Source organism: Mchenga conophoros, linkage group LG4, assembly GCF_057382185.1.
Source record: "Mchenga conophoros isolate Kocher_MC1m ecotype Shallow Benthic linkage group LG4, M_conophoros_male_GT1.1, whole genome shotgun sequence".
NCBI lineage: Eukaryota > Metazoa > Chordata > Actinopteri > Cichliformes > Cichlidae > Mchenga > Mchenga conophoros.
This window is the reverse complement of record NC_140529.1, coordinates 3978337-3997692: the sequence shown is the minus strand read 5'-3', so window position 1 is coordinate 3997692 and position 19356 is coordinate 3978337. Positions and strand designations below refer to the sequence as shown.

The window sequence follows — 19356 nt, the reverse complement described above, 5'->3', positions numbered from 1 at the left end:
CCTGGTGGATCATCAGGGCTGCAAAGCCTCACAGATGATGTGCAGCAGTGGGTCCCTCAGTCTGTCCTCACTCTGGACACTTGCAGTCGTCACACATGGAAATCAAATGTGTGATAAGCTGCAGGATTCAAACACAAGTGTAACTTATAAACACACGTTCATACTTTTATTCCACAATCAGAGAGAAAGAAACAGAGAGAGAGTGCAGGACAGACACAGGTGACAGTCTCAGGTGTACACACTGCTACACAACAGCACAGAGAAGCAGGATTTAGTGTTTGTGTTATTACGAGTGTAAACAAGAAGAGTTCCAGATGGTGCAGTGGACACATGTGTGACTGCTGTGATTAAAGCATCTTTCTTTCAGCTTAACGAGTGAACCGTCAGCTCGTTCAAACACACGTTAAAGTGCGTTTGGCTCGACACCACCGAACAGAGGCAGCAATATAACAGAGCTCACATTAACAGTGCAGTGAATCCTGCTTGTGCCGTGATGTTCAGGACTGCAAACCGAGCAGCATCACTGACTTTCAGCTTGTTGTGTTTGTGGATATATGACTGACTTTAATTATCCACAAAATCATCACAATCTCTGTCAGATTAAGGTCGACTATTGAACGGCGTATATTTAAAAGGCTTTAAAACCAAGTTAACGCTGAAAGTACAAACATCACTAATGTCACATAACTCTGCCGACAAGGCATAGCTATGGCTATGAAATGCTCTTTGTGTATCACTTCTTCATTATGAAAGATGTCATTAATGCACTAGTAATGTCTCATCTGGAGTATTGTTCAATCATTTGGTCAGCAGCTAATAAGACAGATCTTAACAGACTTCAGTTAGTCCAGAATAAGGCGTCCAGATTAGTGTGAAGATGTTCATACTATACTAATATTGATAAAATGCATAATAACCTTTCTTGGCTTCCTGTACAGGCTAAAATATTCTATGGCTTACTTGTAGTTCTAAAGAAAGCAATTCTGTTAAACACACCACATTTATTCTGCTCAGCTGCAGTATCCAGATGAAATACATCATCATATTACACAGTTTTCAACAAGCTGCAATTTAGTAAATGCTCGAGTTAAAAGTAACGTTTTGTAAAACTGTTACATTTAGAGCAACTTTTAAGTGGAATAAGTTGCCTTAAAAAATTAGAGAATTATTCAAAACTTCAATGAACACTTAAAAGCCGATTTACAGAGCTTTTAGTTGTTGTAAATATTGTAAGACATGATTTGTTTTTGAAATTTGTGTAATGTGCCTCAATGTTATTGATATTATTATTATTGATTGCTTATATTTGAACAATTGTGAAACCTCACTGTGGATGTAAGAGTGCAATTATGTGGATATCTTGAATCCACTTTATTGTGTAATATTATATGTGAGTATTTGACGGAAGACGAGCAACATCTGTTGTGGAAGCTAACGGGGTTCCTTTAGAATAAACAAACATAGGATTTATTATCACTGAATAATTCTGTATAAATCTATACAAATTATAGAAATATGTAATAGGAAACAACAAAATAATCTAAATTATAAAATAATGTGTGTGTGTGTGTGTGTGTGTGTGTGTGTGTGTGTGTGTGTGTGCATGATTTTAGTGTTTGAACAGTCATGAATTATCTTTAACAGCAGGTTGGATGTAATGTGTTAGAACTACCAGCAGGTGGGGATAAGAGACCTTTAAGGTGTTTGGTGCCACGCTCCACCTTCAGGTTTAAAACTAGTGTTAATGGAGTTTGAAGGCTGAGTTTGTTCCACGACTGCATTTCACTCACTGCCTCTGTTTGTATCTCTGTCACTGCAGGACCAACATGGAGCCAGAAGTCAGCGCTCTCAGGAGGCCGACAAACCTCACAGAAGAAAGGGAGAGAAAAAACACACCTGTGACGAGTGTGGGATGGAGTTTACTCTGAAGGCTTCACTAAAACAGCATCAGGTCATCCACACTGGAGAGAGACCGTTCAGCTGTGAACAGTGTGGAAAGTCTTTTTCCTGGATGCGTTCCCTAAAAACACACCAACTCATCCACAGTGGAGTTAAAGCGTACAGCTGTGATCAGTGTGGCAGAGCTTTTACTCGCAGTAGCCACTTACAGAGGCATCTAGTTACCCACTCTGGAATTAAGCCATACAGCTGTGATCAGTGTGGCAGAGCTTTTACTCGCAGTAGCAGCTTACAGAGTCATCTAGTTACCCACTCTGGAATTAAGGCATACAGCTGTGACGAGTGTGGGAAGTCTTTTTCCTTGAAGCGTTCCCTAAAAAGACACCAACTCATCCACAGTGGAGTTAAAGCGTACAGCTGTGATCAGTGTGGCAGAGCATTTACTCAAAGTAGCCACTTACAGAGTCATCTAGTTACCCACTCTGGAATTAAGGCATACAGCTGTGACGAGTGTGGGAAGGGTTTTACTGAGAAGGCTAAACTAAAACATCATCAGGTCATCCACACTGGAGAGAGACCGTTCAGCTGTAACATGTGTGGAAAGTCTTTTTCCTTGAAGCGTTCCCTAAAAAATCACCAACTCATCCACAGTGGAGTTAAAGCGTACAGCTGTGATCAGTGTGGCAGAGCTTTTACTCGCAGTAGCAGCTTACAGAAGCATCTAGTTACCCACTCTGGAATTAAGGCATACAGCTGTGACATCTGTGGAAAAACTTTCAGCCAAAGAGGGAACCGAAATGAACACCTACGCATTCACACCAGACATGATGTGTACTGCTGTGAACAGTGTGGCAAATACTTTACAACAGACGCACAGTTACAACGACACATGTTTACCCATACTGAGGAGAGACCTTATCAATGTGACCTGTGTGAGAAGACTTTTAAATCTCCACGTCACCTGAGACAACACCAACAGATCCACACCAGAAAGAGACTCTACAAGTGCAGCTACTGTGAGGTATGTATTTATATTGTTATCTTGTCATTTTAGCCTGACTGTTTGGAACAACTCTGCTCATTAAACTGTGTTAGCATGTTAGCAATTCTACTGCATGGAAAAGCAGCTCTGAGTGATTATTCAGATTTTCCTTTCAGTTATGATTTTAGTATTACTGTAGTATTATGGTGGTAGTATTGTAGTTATTGCAGCCCAGTAAACTGAGTGTGTTAACTGAAACAGTCAAATGTAGTTGGACGTCTGCAGAGATGCTCTTTATTTCAGGCGACGTTCAGGATACAAATGTTGAAGGACTGACTTACACTGTCTTTGTGTCTTTGTTTAGAAGCAGAGCGACACAGATGGATCCAGTTCTCAACCCTGTCATCACCGTGGTGGTGGGAAAGACTTTCTTTGTGACCTCTGTGGAAAAATCTTCAGTCAGCAAAATACCCTAAAAGTACATCAACGTAGACACACTGGAGACAAACTGAAATACTGCAAAGAATGTGGGAGAAGCTTCCCCACATCAGGTGGATTAAAAACACATGAACTGATTCACAGTGGGGTTAAAAAGCACCTCTGTGATCAGTGTGGGTCATCCTTCACCACTGAAGGTGAACTTAAAAGACACAAACGAGTCCACACAGGAGAGAAACCACACAAGTGCAGACACTGTGAGAGAAGCTTCTCACATTCACATGGTCGTAACAGGCATGAACGTACGCACATGGAAGGAAACTACAGCTGTGACCAGTGTGACAAGAGCTTCAGGAATCTCAGTTCATACTCTGCACACAAACAATCCCACGTTACTAATAAACTGTTTCACTGTTACCAATGTGCCCAAACATTCACCTCATTGTCTGCTCTGTGCAAACATCAGCGCGATCACTCAGGGCTGAAATCACTCCCATCACTGGATCACAGTGAATCTGAAGACACAGAAAGATCCTCTGGTTTCTGTGTCAGACTCAAAAAGCTTGAGATCAGGCTCCACAGAGTTCAGATAGAATCATTTAAACTTGTGTTGAACTGAACTGGTTGCTGGGCTGAACTTCTACATAATACAGATCTACATGGGATCTTCTTTTCTGTTGTTTTACTGAGTCTGTTTTGTTCTTTTTTCTCTGTCCTGGTTTTGCTCGTCTGTAAATGATTGAAACTCAGTCAAATAGTTCATTGTTCTCCAGCAAAACGTTTTGGAAACTCATGTTTAACCTTTGAAACTCTGACATGTTTTAGCACACAAGGCTTCATCGGGGAGTTCACTCATGATTGGACCATGAGAACAAAGGTTTTTAGTTCTTTCAAAGAGAGTCTTGGAGATGTTTGATGTTTCTGTTTTTCTGAAACCACCTGAAAGAAAAACTATTTTTCTTGCTTTATGTAGTGTGGAAGTTTTTAATGTTTCTTCATCTGTGATGTTCTTGAATGTGTTCACGTGAAGATGGTACAAATAAACTGTCCTTTCAGCTTTAGCTCCTAATTTATTCATTATTTATGGATGTAGCACAGCAGCCGTCTCTTGATTAACACATGGAGGGCTCGGGATCTGATGGTGTCGTCTCCCTAATTTGCCCACTCAGTAAATCTCACTCATGGCCAAGAAATTGAAATAAACCTTGTTTCCCTGCTGGATAGTGATCCACTGTAACTCTGCTCCTCCTTCCTGTTTAGGATTTCTGTGGCTGAAGTAAAATTCCCTCCATCCATCACTTATCCCAGCTAACCCAAAGTGAAATAAAGTTTTGCTCGTCTTAAAAAAGCATTACAATAATGGGCATTACCAATGCAAACTGAATGATACAGAAGATGAAAGAAGAGACTTTGATCAGTTAATAAAGCTCATGATCTGGATTCATTGTGGCTGCTACACAGATACTTCTGGGTCACTTCTCTCAGTTAGGAACCTTCCTCACCAAACTGACTGTTGGACCACACCCCTGGTTTCATGAGAAATTGTTTCAGCCATGATTTCTCTTCCTGTATTTCAGAGTAAAGATTGAAGTGACAAATGGAAGCATGTTTAAAAAACACAATGTGAGAGAGACGTTGAGGTCCTTAGAAGTTACCCTGGGTTTTTCTGTCACCCTGCTAGATGTTACACACCTTGTTATTGGACTGATTTCTACTGCTGGACTACTCCTGCGGAGAGTAACAATACTCTTACTAATTAGCTCCCTTTCACAGCTTTGGGGATATTTATTTTTGTGTTTGCAGCGCTGTGAGCCAGAACAGCGAGAGAAAAATCTGCAGCAGCGACGAGCTGAATGCTTACGTGAATCGCAGCAGCTGCACATGTGCTACGCTGAATTAGAGGATATCTTTGCTCTGGATTTCTATTTCTACTTTTTCATTTCTATATGATTCTTCTTGCATCTAAACAAAGATGATTCAATTTGCTAAATGTTGATGGCTCTTCGTGCTCAGGTGTAAATGAGACGTAATATTTGCTCTTGGTTTGGTTCTCCTGTACAGAACCTTGCAGTACAACAGAAACCTAAAAACATTATTTGTAGTTGTTATTCTTAGTTGTTCTGCTGCCTAAATACCACAGGGTCTGATTATGAAGTTATTGAGCTGCACATACGTTACGACCTGCTTAAGTTCGAGGTCACAGCGTCTGTAGAGCAGCTGGAACATAATGAAGTCTACAAGGTTAAAGTTTTCTCTTCAGTTATTGTTCTTTCTGCTGCTTGGTTTGATGGATCTGAGAGCTTTTGTTTTTATTATTGTTATTATAATTATCATGAATATTTTACTCTCTAGAAGCTTTAAAATAGTGTTTGTGTTTGAAAAAATTGATTTAAGAATTGAACAGAAACATCTGTCCTTCTGAAAATGGCCCAAAGGCACGGAGACAAAGTCAAAGGATGCAACCTGTAACTTTCTCGTCCTTCATGTCAGGACCATCATCCATGATTTATATAAAATGCATATAGCAACAGTAGCACTTTAGTTTGGACTTTATGATTTCTGTAACTGGAAAATATTATTTTGTTTAAAGACAGAAGTGACCGCATAGTTGCAACATCAAAGGGAAATATTAATTAATTAGCATCAAGTATATTTGTTGCTTAAGCGTTTGCACTATAACTTAAGTAGGATTATAACTTTTAAGGAAGGAAAGATTTCAGATATTTAGTTCACTGTTTCAGTTATTTTATATGAAATTAAAACATTTACGTTGGTCAAATATGATGCTCTAAATCAAATAAAAGTTTGAAAATAAATGATGTATTTTTAAATGCTGCAACAAATGTTCACAAAAAGTAACTATAATTAAAACCAGTTAAACAAAATCAAATGTTTGAATCATGCTTAACCAAATGCCAGGCTGGAGAGCTGAACCTAAAGTATACGTAGAAAGATTTCAACATCTGAGCAGTTTTTAATGTTTTTATCACATATAAATGTCACAGCAGTGGGTCCTGGCCCAATGCTTTGTGTTTTTGCTTTTCTTTGACTCTTGTTTTTCTTGCTTTTTGTTCTTCTTATTTATCAGGCTCTCAGTAATCTTAGTTCTCCCTCCCTCAGTGTTCATTTCAGCCTGTGTTTAGTTTCTGTTCCCGTGTCCCACGTTTCATCGTTTCATGTCGAGTCAGCCCTGTCTCTCTGTTTCCTGTGTCTCCCCAGTCAGCCCCGCCTCCCTCGGGCACTCATGTGTGATACAGAGTAATAAACCTGACTACATTTGCTACACTCTCTTTATTACCTGTTACTTTAAAATTCATACACTAATTATGTCTGCCCATCTCTCTAATGTGAAGGTCAAAGGTCAACATCCCAGTGACATAAGAATAATCCCAAAGGGGCAAAGGCAGCGGTTAATTTAGCATAATTAGCATTAAGGGTACAGCAAGGATATACTTTTACTTATTGTGGCAGGGGTGTGGTCTCTGGCCTGCTGCAGTGGAGGCTGGTGGCGGGACGTTGGACGGCACAGGTGAGGGTGATGGAGCTCATGACTCTCCCCTTTATAGTGACGGAGGAGACTGGCGTGGGGGAAGCGTGTAGTGGAGGAAGCCGAGGAGAGAGCTGGTTTCTGGCTACAAAGACGGCGTCAAACCAGAAAAGATTGCTCGTGGTCCAATAATGTGTCAATCACCTGTGAATCAAACTGTGTGTGGGTCAGTTTATGTCACAGTGTTGTTTAGTATATCTTCACTTGTCTCACTCTCCTTCTGTTCTGTCCATCAGGACGATCCTCAGCGCTTACACAGATCCTCCATCGATGTTTTGGATCCAATCAGTGATCAGTTCTACGAGGAGGCCTGGATGTTCACCAGCGCTCGCTACACCTCCATCTACCAGAAGGTGAGTGTACTCCTTTGTACTCAGATTAACATTTTACTTCTTAAAATACATTTTCATATATGAGCTTTCTATTATTTCATGGGCCATTTAATCAATATTAAAATTACAAGCATATCAACAAAGGTGAAGCTGGTTTGTTCCACTTGCTGTCACACAGTCATGGAGGAATACATCCATCCATCCATCTTCATCCGCTTTATCCGAGGCCGGGTCGCGGGGGCAGCAGCCTAAGCAAAGAGGCCCAGACCTCCCTCTCCCCAGCCACCTCCTCCAGCTTGGAGATATAATCTCTCCAGCGTGTCCTGGGTCTGCCCCGGGGCCTCCTCCCGGTGGGACATGCCTGGAACACCTCACCCAGGAGGCGCCCAGGGGGCATCCTTGTCAGATGCCCGAACCACCTCAGCTGGCTCCTTTCCATGTGGAGCAGCAGCTGCTCTACTCTGAGCCCCTCCCGGATGGCCGAACTTCTCACCCTATCTCTAATGGAGGAATACAATAAATACATAATCAGTCATAGATCCTGAACAATGACATTAAAAGAAAGTCTGTGGCTCTAAAGACTAAACAGTATAAAGACATGCTCCAAGCTGCTGTTTCTCTCCTAAATGGCCTGCATTTGTATAGCGCTTTTCTAGTCCATAGGACCCCAAAGCGCTTTACACTACATTCAGTCATCCACCCATTCACACACACATTCACACACTGGCGATAGCAAGCTACATTGTAGCCACAGCTGCCCTGGGGCACACTGACAGAGGCGAGGCTGCCGGACACAGGCGCCACCGGGACCTCTCTCCTACTCCTCTAGGTTTTCCACTGTCGGCCATCCAGCGATGCTGGAGGGCTACCTGGCCAATGCTGGCCTACACAAAGAGGTCCCGGCTCGGAGGAGCTGAAGAAGATCCTTGCCTTCCTCGTCAGTTTCCTCTTCAGTTCCTATCCCAACAAAACCTTCTTGCACCTATTAGCTCCAAAGAGGCTATGGTGCCCGTGGAGGTCTGGACCTGAGGCCTGTGCTCATCACGTGGATAGAAAACACTCTGACACCATTCTGGAGGTCTGATGGGACTCTGACCAAAACACAGATGAAATAAAACTTGTGGCTGGAGCTTTTAAAATTACTTTTTCACCTCATAGATTAATGCTCATGATTGCATGTTAGCAAGACAGCATCTCCCCAAGGTGAAACTCTCAGGAGACATTTACTCTTAAACTGTAATCTGGTTGAGACTACTTGAGGAGATCTTAGTAGCGAGTATGTGGATTTAGTCTCTTCACCAACAGCAGACAGACCCATGCCAAGAAAGCAGACATGTTCTCAAAGAAAGCCGAGAGCAGAGATTGGAAAAAGCTAAAAAGAAAAAGCTGCAGCTTCAGACGACTATCTGCCTGTAAGGCTGAAAAAGTCCAGTTACGCTCTATTTTGGAAAAGCTCCCAGTTTTGGTGACCTGGACTTTTATTTGCCCTCTTCTGCTACAGATGTTGACTGTGACCTCAGAGGCCAACTGGACCACACAGCTGCAGCAGGAGTGAGGGAGAGGAGTCTTCATCCAGCTTCAAAGAAAACATCCAGGTAAAGTGACGTGGATCAGCGGATAAAGCCGTCTCCACTTTCAAAGGAGATCCTCTGAGAGAGAGACTCTGAGCCGTTTTAGCCTCAAATTATAGGACTTTATAGTACAGCAACACTTTTAAAGGACAAAAATAACATAAACTGTGACTGTAATACAAACAAAGTATTGCATGTGTTTTTAAAAGTGTTCCTCCGATGGGCAGGATATCACTATTAGACTGTCCCACCAGCCAACTTCAACAAGAGACCACAGCAGCATTCAGTGATCAGCACAGATGTTCCTCTAACACTCAGCATCTGATCCCTGTTGGTCTGTGTGCTTCTGCTTTTGCTCAGTTAGAAACCCTGCAGCAACCCGACCCAAAACTGTGTCTTCTTGTTGGCCTCAACGTTGAAGTGTCAAACGTCCAACATCTGGAAAGGAAACCACGCCAGTGTACTGTGATGTTTCACCAACATGTGGCAGACGCTGGTCCTGCCTTTCATGCTGACATCAGCAGAGAGCCCCGCCTACCTCAAAGCCTCCCCTGTCATGTATTGATCAGGATGATTATGAAGATGAGCGAGTGCAAATAAGACTGTAAAAGTCCACGAGCAGAATGTTTGGATGCTTTCTGATGATTCATGAATATCATGAGAGTGTTTGTGTGTTTTGTCTTTTCTTTGCTGACGTTTCTTACTAACAAAGACAATTTACGCTCTGTGTGTGTTTTCATCCTTACCAGCCACACTCTGACTGCAATGAAGGAAACAAACTGTAGAAATGGTCGACTCAGTGACTTCATAAAATATTGAAGTGGTTCAGGTAGAGCCAGTTTTTAAATGACCATGAACACTGAGCGTATTGTATCTGTACAGCATGTTTTTCTATTAGACAGATTTGTAACAGAGGCCTTGCTCTCAGTAAGTTTGAAATCCTTGTCTGATTTATTTTGTAATCTCTGATCTTTGTGTATCCTGCTCAGTTTGCATGCTGCCTGTAGGAGTTTCTGTCTTTGTATTTGAAGATAATTCATTGAATATACTCAGCTGCTTCCCTTTGGTGCCTCACACATCACTGAAGTTTTTCAGTGTCCAGTTATTTGTTTTTAATAGCTGTTTGAATTCTCTGTATGTTTGACCCTGTAGACTGTTTAATGGACTGCTCGTCTTCCTGTTTGTAACCACTGCCTGTTTAGGACTAAAGATTTGGATTTTTGACTTGAACACAGCCTCTGCGTGTCGTCCCTTTGTGTCCTCGTCCTCTGTGAATGTGTCACAGATGTTTCCATGATAATAACACAGCTTTCCCACAGTGGCTTGCAGCAGCATTTATTCACAGCACATTTGAGAAAGGTTCAGATTAACTCGATGAGTTTATATTCAGAATGATTCTGACAGTGGGCCACTGTGAATTGTGATCTTTCATCAGGTCAATGTTTAAGTTCAGTATTTCAAAGCAGGAGCTATGAACAGTCATCGTGTTGGCATTATTGATTGCAGTTATGTTGATTGCAGTTATTTACATCAGACTTCTTCTCTGAGATAAGAGCACCATTTCTGGGAAAGATGACAGTATTTCCAGGCTGGATGCTGTTTGCAGGGAGAACTGAATGAAAGTCTCCTGCACCTCAGCGCTGAGGTCCACACCTGTGAACACAGATGAGGTCAATCTGCTGCAGCACGTAGAGCTTTACTGATCAGCAGGTTCAAAGGATTCAGCAGAGCGTAGAGTCAGAGCTAAATGCCACATCACCATAGAGTTTGTTAACAACAGCTTTCTTTGCCCTTTGTCTCGATGGACTGAATCAGGGATACTCGTCATACTTCACCTCAACCACGTCACTGAGAGACCCCAGCCTGACACAGCAGCAGAGATGATGAAAGCAGAAACAGCAAACAGATGCTTCAGTTGTGTTTCTCTCTGTGTGTGCGCTCACGCCCACTTGTGTGTGTGAACTTTCCACGTACCTCAGCTTGTTTCTCCAACATGAGCCATCAGGGCTGAAAAACATCACTAACACATGAATTCTTTCTCTTTTTGTTATCATCTGTGATCATGTGTCTCATGTTTCTGTCATTCACCAGTTCTTGTAGAGTTACGTGTAACTAGACTTCTGTGGGACGTAAATGATTGTTTTGTATGCAGATCTGTACAAAGGATGGAAACACTTGATTACAAAGGAGATCTCAGCTGTGTTGTTGTGGATGGACTTCAACGTATTTGTTAAAAAAGAGAATAAAGCAAAGTGTTTTAGCTGTTTGGGAGTTTTTCTTTGATTCCATTCAGTTTTATTTCTATGGAGTCAAATAATAAGAAAGGCTCTAGAACAGCCCTGAGTTTGTCCAGGTGACACTCCTCTGAAGAACAAAGACAAAGAGGAAGAAGGGGATTCGTTTTCAAGTCTTGTTTCTTTCAAAATAAAAGCTGAAATGTTTTGGAAGCATGATAATATTTCAGCCAGGATGCCGTCTCCAAGGAGACCTGCACCTCAGCGCTGAGCTCCACATCACGCCCTGTGAAAGCACAGATATAAATCTGCTGCAGTGAGAAGAACTTTACCCAACACAAGTGTAGAAGTAGACATTTGACTTTACCTACAACCTGTTAACAACAAAGCTTTCATTGCCTCTGCTGTTGATGTCATGTAGGACTAATCATACTTCACATCAGCCATGCACACGTCAGAGGATCTCCAGGCTTTCAGTAATAAAGCCAAGCAGATGATGTGAACATAGCAATAGTAAAACATGCATCATAATCAGCTGTGTGTGTCGACTATGTGGCACCTCAGTCTTGTTGGCATGAAGAAAAGTTGTGTAACATGTAGCATAAGGGCTGCAAAGACATCATGTAGACAGCAGTCGTCTGTTAGTCGTAACGTATCTCCTGTTAAAGAGTTAAATGTGCGTTCTCCATCTCTGTCCTCTCACAGCTCGCCGTCTACCAACTCAACCCGTTCTCACTCCCGACGCGTAAAATAATGACGATTTGTCACGTCCCTTAACTTCTCATGCTGACGCCTAAGGTACCCTTCCACGTTTTTATGTGACGCTGTGGGTTGTCAATTCATTCCAATATGAACGTGCTCGCGGCGATCAGAGACGCTTCGAGCAGAGGCTCCAGCCATCCATTTACTCCAATAATAACCCCGTCACGGCGAAACATGACGCCGTGAAGCACAATCTAACTGGAGACCCGGGGACCCTCTCCGCGAACGGGTTTTTCTCCCTAATTTAATGCTTTCTTTTAATGACATCGTTAACGTTTCTCAACAAAAACACGTGAAAGTATCACTGATAATTCAACAATAAAATGGCTTCATGTTGTGGCCATCACACAGTGTTTTCCAAACTGATTCACGATCTGAAAGTGCTCAGATTTAACGTACATAATCCTTTGTTAGGTTTATTATTTTCATTTCACACGTAAAACACATTTATAGATTCATTCACCACTCCTGTTAGTTTTGGATGCGCTCGGCTCCAGCCAATCAGACGCAACCTGTGTAAGCAAAGGCTGACGGGAGAACGGAGAGACCCATTTATAAGAATAAGAAAATGAGGCGGAACTGATTGATTCTAATGCAGGTATGTAAAAAATACATATATTTAACATAATACCTTGATGTGTGTTTCAAAGTTAGTTTTTTCATAAACGCTTCAAACAAACAGAGGTGACTGATCTCGGAAACGGTGTAATGTATTTAAAAATGGCTACAGCTACCGTCAGCATGCTTGCTAGGTAACGACTACACGTGGCTACTGCAGCATTAGCCATTTAATCCAACGATGATGGATTAAATCTATTACAAACGTTAAAGGACTTGTGTGCTGCAAAATACCCTCACATGGTGCGCAAAGCAGTTTTTGCGCTAAGAGTTCTGCTAGCTCTTTACAAACTGATGATGCTAACGTTAATTGCTAACATTAACCGGAGCGCCAAGACTGAAAATCATTTGAATTGCGTTAGTTATGTGTTTATGTCACTGAGTTCTGCAAAAATCTCTTTCCTCTTTAGCTTGAAAATGAGTGATTCAGAGGATCCCGAGCTGGAGGAAGAGCTTCAGGCTGCTGACGAACTCCTTCAAGATATGCAGGTAACATTTTTAGTGGAAACAGTTGTTAAAGAGGGAACACATATTTTGTACGGAGTAAACGTTATGTTATTTGAATTTTTGTTTAAAGTTTATGTCAAATTAAGTTGGTTAACTTAAGATGTTTGATAATCTTTGCTTTAATCATGGACTGTATTTTAGGTGTTCCCTTTTTTCCTTGTTAATTGCGTAGAATGATGCACGGAGTGAACCTCAGCCAAGACCAGTGCGCTGGAAAACACGTGACAGACAGGGAGCTTTTATTCCTCAAAGACCATCAACCAGTCGAAGTACTAGTTGCATGCCACGTGGTCAGTGTTCACACAACCATTGATTTTATCTCACAACTTGTTTTCACCGAAGAATTTCAGTAAGTAAATATTCTTCATCCCCCCCCCCCCCAGTGTCCAGAGAGCAGCATCAATGTCCACGTGAAGAACCTGGTTATGTTGCCAGTGTCAACCCAACAAAAGGTACTTTACCTTCTTGTATATGTTGTGATTTCTGTTTACTTTTATATTTGTTGTTATAGTTGAGTTATGCAGGGCTTTTGTGCAGTCCTAAGAAACATACTGCCCAGAGTGTTTTTCACTTTGTGGAAGAGTTTCTTCCTTTCTTTATTTTTTTTCTGTTAGTGTGTGGAACTGAGGTGCTTCGTCAGGAGCTCCTTCAGTTGTTGGAGGATGGAGAAGAGGACGCAGCCATGACTTGTGAGACGTCGTCTGAGTCAGCTGCTACTCACTGGGCGATCAGAAATATGGTGTCCTCGCAAAAGTGGAAAGAGGCCAGGCCTTGTCTTATAGACAATATGTTAGCTACTCTGGATCCACAGTCACACCGTGTGTGTCAGTGTGGCAAACAAGTAGTTGTGAGGTGTCTGGACTGCCTGTCTCTTCCATTCCTTTGTGCTGACTGTGATATTGCAGTTCACACACGCGTTGTCCTGCACAGCAGAGAGGCAGTAACAGGAGGGTTTTTGCAGCCTTCATCAGAGTTTCACAAGCCAATAGGTACAGTTTTTAAGTCTTATGCATTTCTTGCTATGTATGAGTATGAGTGGGTGCTGTTATTGTATATTTATTGTGTATCAGTTAATTTCTAATTCTTTTTATATATATTGTGTGTTTTAATGTTAGTTCGGCTGTTGCCTGTGCAAAGGCCAGACTGTGTGTGACTGCCCAGCAGGTAACGTTGAGGTTTCACCCGGCGCAATTGTGGCTCTTGTAACCATAAATGGTAAGTTGCCCTTTTGTCACACACTACATACACAATAGATGTGTTTGGAGGTTTTATTGCAAATTGTGCATTGCTATCTTTGTTTTAATTACCCTCGGCCCGCAGTATATGTGGGCACCTGTCAAAGGTCATTTGGATTTACCAGACCGCTTTGAAAACAACATGAAAAAAATGAATGCTTTGAGCCATGACTGAATTTCTCCTGATCCTTTCTAAAGGCCGTTATAACCTTGCACCAGCTGTGGCCTAATGTGGTCCCCCTCAGTTAAGGACATCCTGGGTAGTGGATATTGGCCTGGCACCTTAAATTTCTGCACCCTGTTTTCAATGGATGCCTTTCAGTCTTTCTATGACATTAAGAAGGCTGCACCAGGGATGTCACTTAAGGCATTTGTCAAAATGCTGGATGAACGAACAGCCCATTTTGGAAGGGTGAGTTCCTAAATTTGCCAAGTTTAAGGAAATTGTGCAAATCAATGTTTATGCTGACTGTCCTTGAATATTCTGTTGTATGTCCTCTATGTAAAAGAATGGCCGAATATCAGCTGATGCCTTCAGTAAAAGTTTCTTGGAGTGGAGTGCTGTAAAGTTTGTGGACAGGATGTGCAAGGAGCCATGCTTTAGCTGCCCTGCCTGCACTCCACACATGCTTGCCGTCTCAGTTGATGGAAACCGCAAGCTTTATCGCTTTCAGTCTAATGCAAGGTACATTATGCATTGTGGACATAAGTCAAATATGGATTTGTAGAAAAATGTATTTTAATGTTTCTTTTCAAACAACTGTCACTGTGTTCGTTCAGCACTTCAGAGCAGGGGAACTTTGAAGGTGTCTTCATTGAGAAAGATGAGGAAGTTGCTGAGTTTGTGAAATACATCCAGAGACACACAAATCATGTAAGATACACATATATATATTAGTGCTGTTAATCTTGTTAAAATGACGTTAATGCCGTAACCATATACACTTACGTGTGTGTGTGTGTGTGTGTGTGTGTGTGTGTGTGTGTAGACATATATGGATGGGTCGATATTTTTTTTTATTTTTCTCTTGGTGTTGTCGTAATACTATTTACTTTACTTTATCTTAATGTGTACTTAATTTTGTCACCATGTGTATTTAAAAAAAACAACATGATTTTTATTTTGTGTTATCAGTGCTGTCCTGGGGAGATCTGAGGTCTTGTGTGACTCGAGGCTAATTCAGCTAATTGTTATGCATTTGTTTTAAAAAGTTTGTCCCTGATAGGGCTTCATCATGTCATGTCTTTTATGTTAAAATCTTTGAGTGTATAGGTCCCGGGGAAAGGGTTGTGCGGATCTTCATCTTGGACTGCAGCAAAGGAGTCGTCCAAAAAGTCCACTGGGAAGTTGGATGAGGAGGGCATGGAAATAGCTGTTTGTCGCCACGGAGTCCTCTTAGCTGCATTGAACATGTTTCGAGGGGAGATCTTTGCTTACCCCCTTTTTCTCCAGAGGAAGTTGGCAGCTAGCGTCCCAGGACATATTACGTTCCTTTGCTCCGATGTGGCCTGTAAATATTTCCCCTATTTAACCAAGGTGGCTCAGCAGTGCCCTGAGCTGAGGAACCTCTTGTCAATGCTTCCTCTTCTCTCCGTCATGCATGCAAAGCTCACACTTGGAAATGCGAGGTATACTGCAGCTTGTAGTTTTGGATTAGTTTGAGACATTTTGTTATAAGGTTGAATGAATTCAGCAGTCATGTATTGTGACCTCCTTTCTATAGATCAAATGGGGAGGTGCGTTTCAGGATGGGGCCGGTTCAACAGTTGGAGAAGAGGTGGAACAAGTAAACAGTTTCCTGTCTAGGGCGGCCATCACAACGAAGTACATGTCTAAAGCAGGTGTGTGTCCGTGTCTGAGATTCCACTCAGTCTCCTGCTCATTCATTCTTATTTGTATACTAACTGAAATGCAGGGCGAACAGACATGCTGACCCTCCTGGCTTTGGGCTGGAACAAAAGGAAAGTGGAACAACTGGGCCGCACTTTGAGCCAGTGATATCTAAAGGTCATTTTTTTCAACACCCATTTTAATGTGTGTGGTAATGGGGGGAAAACACCAGTACTCTTTTAATGTCAATATGAATGACATTTATGAATGCATTCTTAGATCATAAGGATCCTTAGAGAACAAGTGGAGAGCCTGAATGCGAGCAGAAATGAGCTGGGTGTGGATGACGACACACTGCAGCAATGGGCTGAAGGTGAGTCTCAATATAATGCACTCATGTATAACAATAGGACCCACCATGGCCTCATTAAAGAACTTAGAGTTAAGATCTTTCTGACAGTGTCAACAAACAATGAAAAATAAGCCTTGGAAAAGCAAATTTATGGCAGAGTTGTTGCGTTTCATCAAATTGGATAGAACCTGGGTTGAAATGATGTCGTACTAGTTGGTTTTATAAACCTGAACACCAACATACTTGTTATCTCATGATTATCATGAGATAGCAGCACATGAAGGCTCCAGATGTCTTATAATGAATGTCATCAAGTCAGTGATTACAGAGTCCAGTGTAGTTTGGTGACTGTTACTCATCCTGTGCTCTGATTAATATTCCTCTCACTTAGAAAGTGATCAAACTGATGGCAGCCTTGGAGCGTTGCAGGCACGAATAGAGGAGCTTGTCGTCATCATCAGAGTGCGAACACAAAGTCTTTACAGACAAAATGGTACGTCCCAGTTTCTTTGAAACGGACGGTTTGATGCTGAGTTTGTACAGCTTGTGCAGCTACTTTGTAAACAGAATAAAATCAGATCCAGGTTTGTTTGAGCTGGATGTGATTTGTTCCAGCAAACAAATTGATGAGTGTAGATTAAAATGTAACTATATACATTATGTGAAGGTGTGAATTTTTTATGCTTATTTACAGATAGCAACAAGAGGCGACACAGAATTCGCAAGGTCATCTTAGTTGAGAAGAAACGCTTGGCGGCTGCTGTTGACGACTACAACAAGCTCGCTGAACCAACAAAGCAAATCGTATCCAGTGATGCCCTCGTGCAGACCGATATTTGGCCCTGGCAGAGCACAAGTGAACGTAAGCTCTTGATTTCCAAATATCCTTTTTAAACAAACTCCCAGTATCTGAGCAGTAGTTGAATGTTTTGTTCTTGAATCATAATATGCTGCTATGTTTTCCCATCTGATGTTGTTAAACTGTAGCTGCTGCTGACCTCCGGACAAAGAGAAAGGTCTTTGAGAAGGTGATGGCTGTGAGGCGCCTGAGAGAGGAGGAGATGATGCTCTGCAGGGAGATGCAGCATCACTGGACAGTGTTGCGAATGCGTTCTGTGGTGTTGGGGACAATCTCCTCAGACTGTAAGCACTTTATTTATTTATAAATTTTTTGATGAATCGATTGAAAATAAGAGCAGATGCTAAAGTCTTACTGGATCTTTTACCTATATCTAGATTGCTAGCTAACACTGCCTTCTCCCTTTTAAAAAAATGTTTAATTACAGCATCCTAATTCCTTGTGTTTATGAGGTGATGTTTTTTTTTGTTTGTTTTTTTTACTTTTCTCATTTATTTGTTTTGTTCTTTTTACAGCCTCCTTTGTTGGCATGTCGGAGGATGCACAGAAGGGACTCTGTAGCCTGGTTTTAAAAAAACAAAGTGAACTGAAAGCTGAAATGCTCAAAGTAAAGGACGTGTACAAGAGAATCGTCAGCCACCAACCACTCCTGGAAATGGACTCGGAGGAGGAGGAGGACATTCCAGACGATGCCACTGAGAGTGATTTGAGCACTTCTGATGAAGACTGATTGTGTCATCATTGATGTTTTGTTTGGTAAAATAAAAAGTTAATCACATCTCTGTTTAATGTGATTTTTCAACAGACATTTTACATTTTGAGAAGAAAAATGGAATTCCCTTGGTGCAGTTGTTTACCCTGAATCATTATTTCCCATCTAATTTAATGACTAGTGTACATGTTCAGATACGATAACATAATTTAATTTATGGGATGCTTTCTGGGCTGCTCAAATTATCACAAAATTTAAAAGCACCAGGCAGCACACTCACAAGTAAATTTTTTGTTCAGTGTTTTGTCGAAGAAATCAACAAGTACAATAGATGTTTGCTGTAGTGGTGTGTTTGTTAAGAAGCATGCCAGCACACTGGTGAACTGACAGTCCCAGAATGCACCCGAGCCAGTGACTCGCCCCAGAGCAAATGAAATTGCTTATCTAGAAAGACAACCGTGATCAAAGAAGAAGTAAAAGAGTAGGGAACAAATGGTAAGGGAAGGTACTGTGGGGTAGGAAAGAAAGGCCAGAGCTGTGCAAAATGACCTCCAGCAGGCCACAAATGTGCACGTCTGCTCAAACGGTCAGAAATGGACTCCATGAGGGTGGTATGAGGGCCCGACGTCCACAGGTGGGGTTGTGCTTACAGCCCAACACCGTGCCGGATGTTTGGCATTTGCCAGACAACACAAAGATTGGCAACTTTGCCACTGGCGCCCTGTGCTCCTCACAGATGAAAGCAGGTTCACACTGAGCACTTGTGACAGTCTGGAGACGCCGTGGAGAACCTTCTGCTTCCTGCAACATCCTCCAGCATGAGTTTGGCAGTGGGTCAGTTTTGGTGTGGGGTGTGTGATCAGGAGATATTTTATTTTGTATTCTCACAATCAGTTATCATTGATTAATCATTTACCATTGTTGAATCTGTTGACAGTATAATCTTTTAATTACATCTGTGTTACTTTGAGCAAATATTAATGCACACTGACTGTTTATATAAAGTTGTTGCACGATAGAGCAGTCACACCATACAGACCCACTAGTCCCGTTGGGCCCTGGCAGGCCTGCGTGGAGTTCTGCACGTACGCCGGCCTCTAGTTACATGCACGCACTTATGTAACACACGCACGTTCACCTACACACTTAGTAATAATAGGAGGGTCATCTGAGGACAGTTTTTCTGATAAATACACTTTCACAAAATGCACAATGTAATACACACTTGTTTTTCTCTTAAGAGTAGCAGTTGATGTCTATATAAGGGAAAACTTTGGGATAGGCGGGGAATTGTTATCATTTGAGATCATTTCCAGTAAAGATCCAACTGTGTTGTCATAAAGGCAATATAAGGAGACTGATGCTTCAGTTGACGAGAGGATTCGATTGCAAATTGTCTTTTCCCACGCTTAGTGCACAGAGTGTGTAATAAAGATCACTATTTTTGACACCTACTTCGACTTGGGCTTGCTTTCTT

General features: G+C 41.8%; 1 protein-coding gene, 1 long non-coding RNA gene and 1 pseudogene across 2 annotated transcripts in view; 2 read left to right on the top strand and 1 right to left on the bottom strand.

Moving 5' to 3' along the window:
• LOC146575304 (uncharacterized) overlaps positions 1 to 19356 on the bottom strand; it is a 429876-nt gene that overhangs the window by 277406 nt on the left and 133114 nt on the right. The gene's annotated exons all lie outside the window — the stretch shown is intronic.
• Positions 6720 to 9432, top strand: LOC146575313 (phospholipase D1-like). Its single transcript, XM_085272539.1, has 4 exons — positions 6720 to 7219; positions 8028 to 8276; positions 8700 to 8793; positions 9134 to 9432. Exons 1-3 carry the CDS (start codon positions 6998 to 7000, stop codon positions 8751 to 8753), a joined length of 525 nt encoding a protein of 174 aa, XP_085128665.1. The 5' UTR covers positions 6720 to 6997; the 3' UTR covers positions 8754 to 8793; positions 9134 to 9432.
• On the top strand, positions 14355 to 17900 carry LOC146575312 (uncharacterized; annotated as a pseudogene).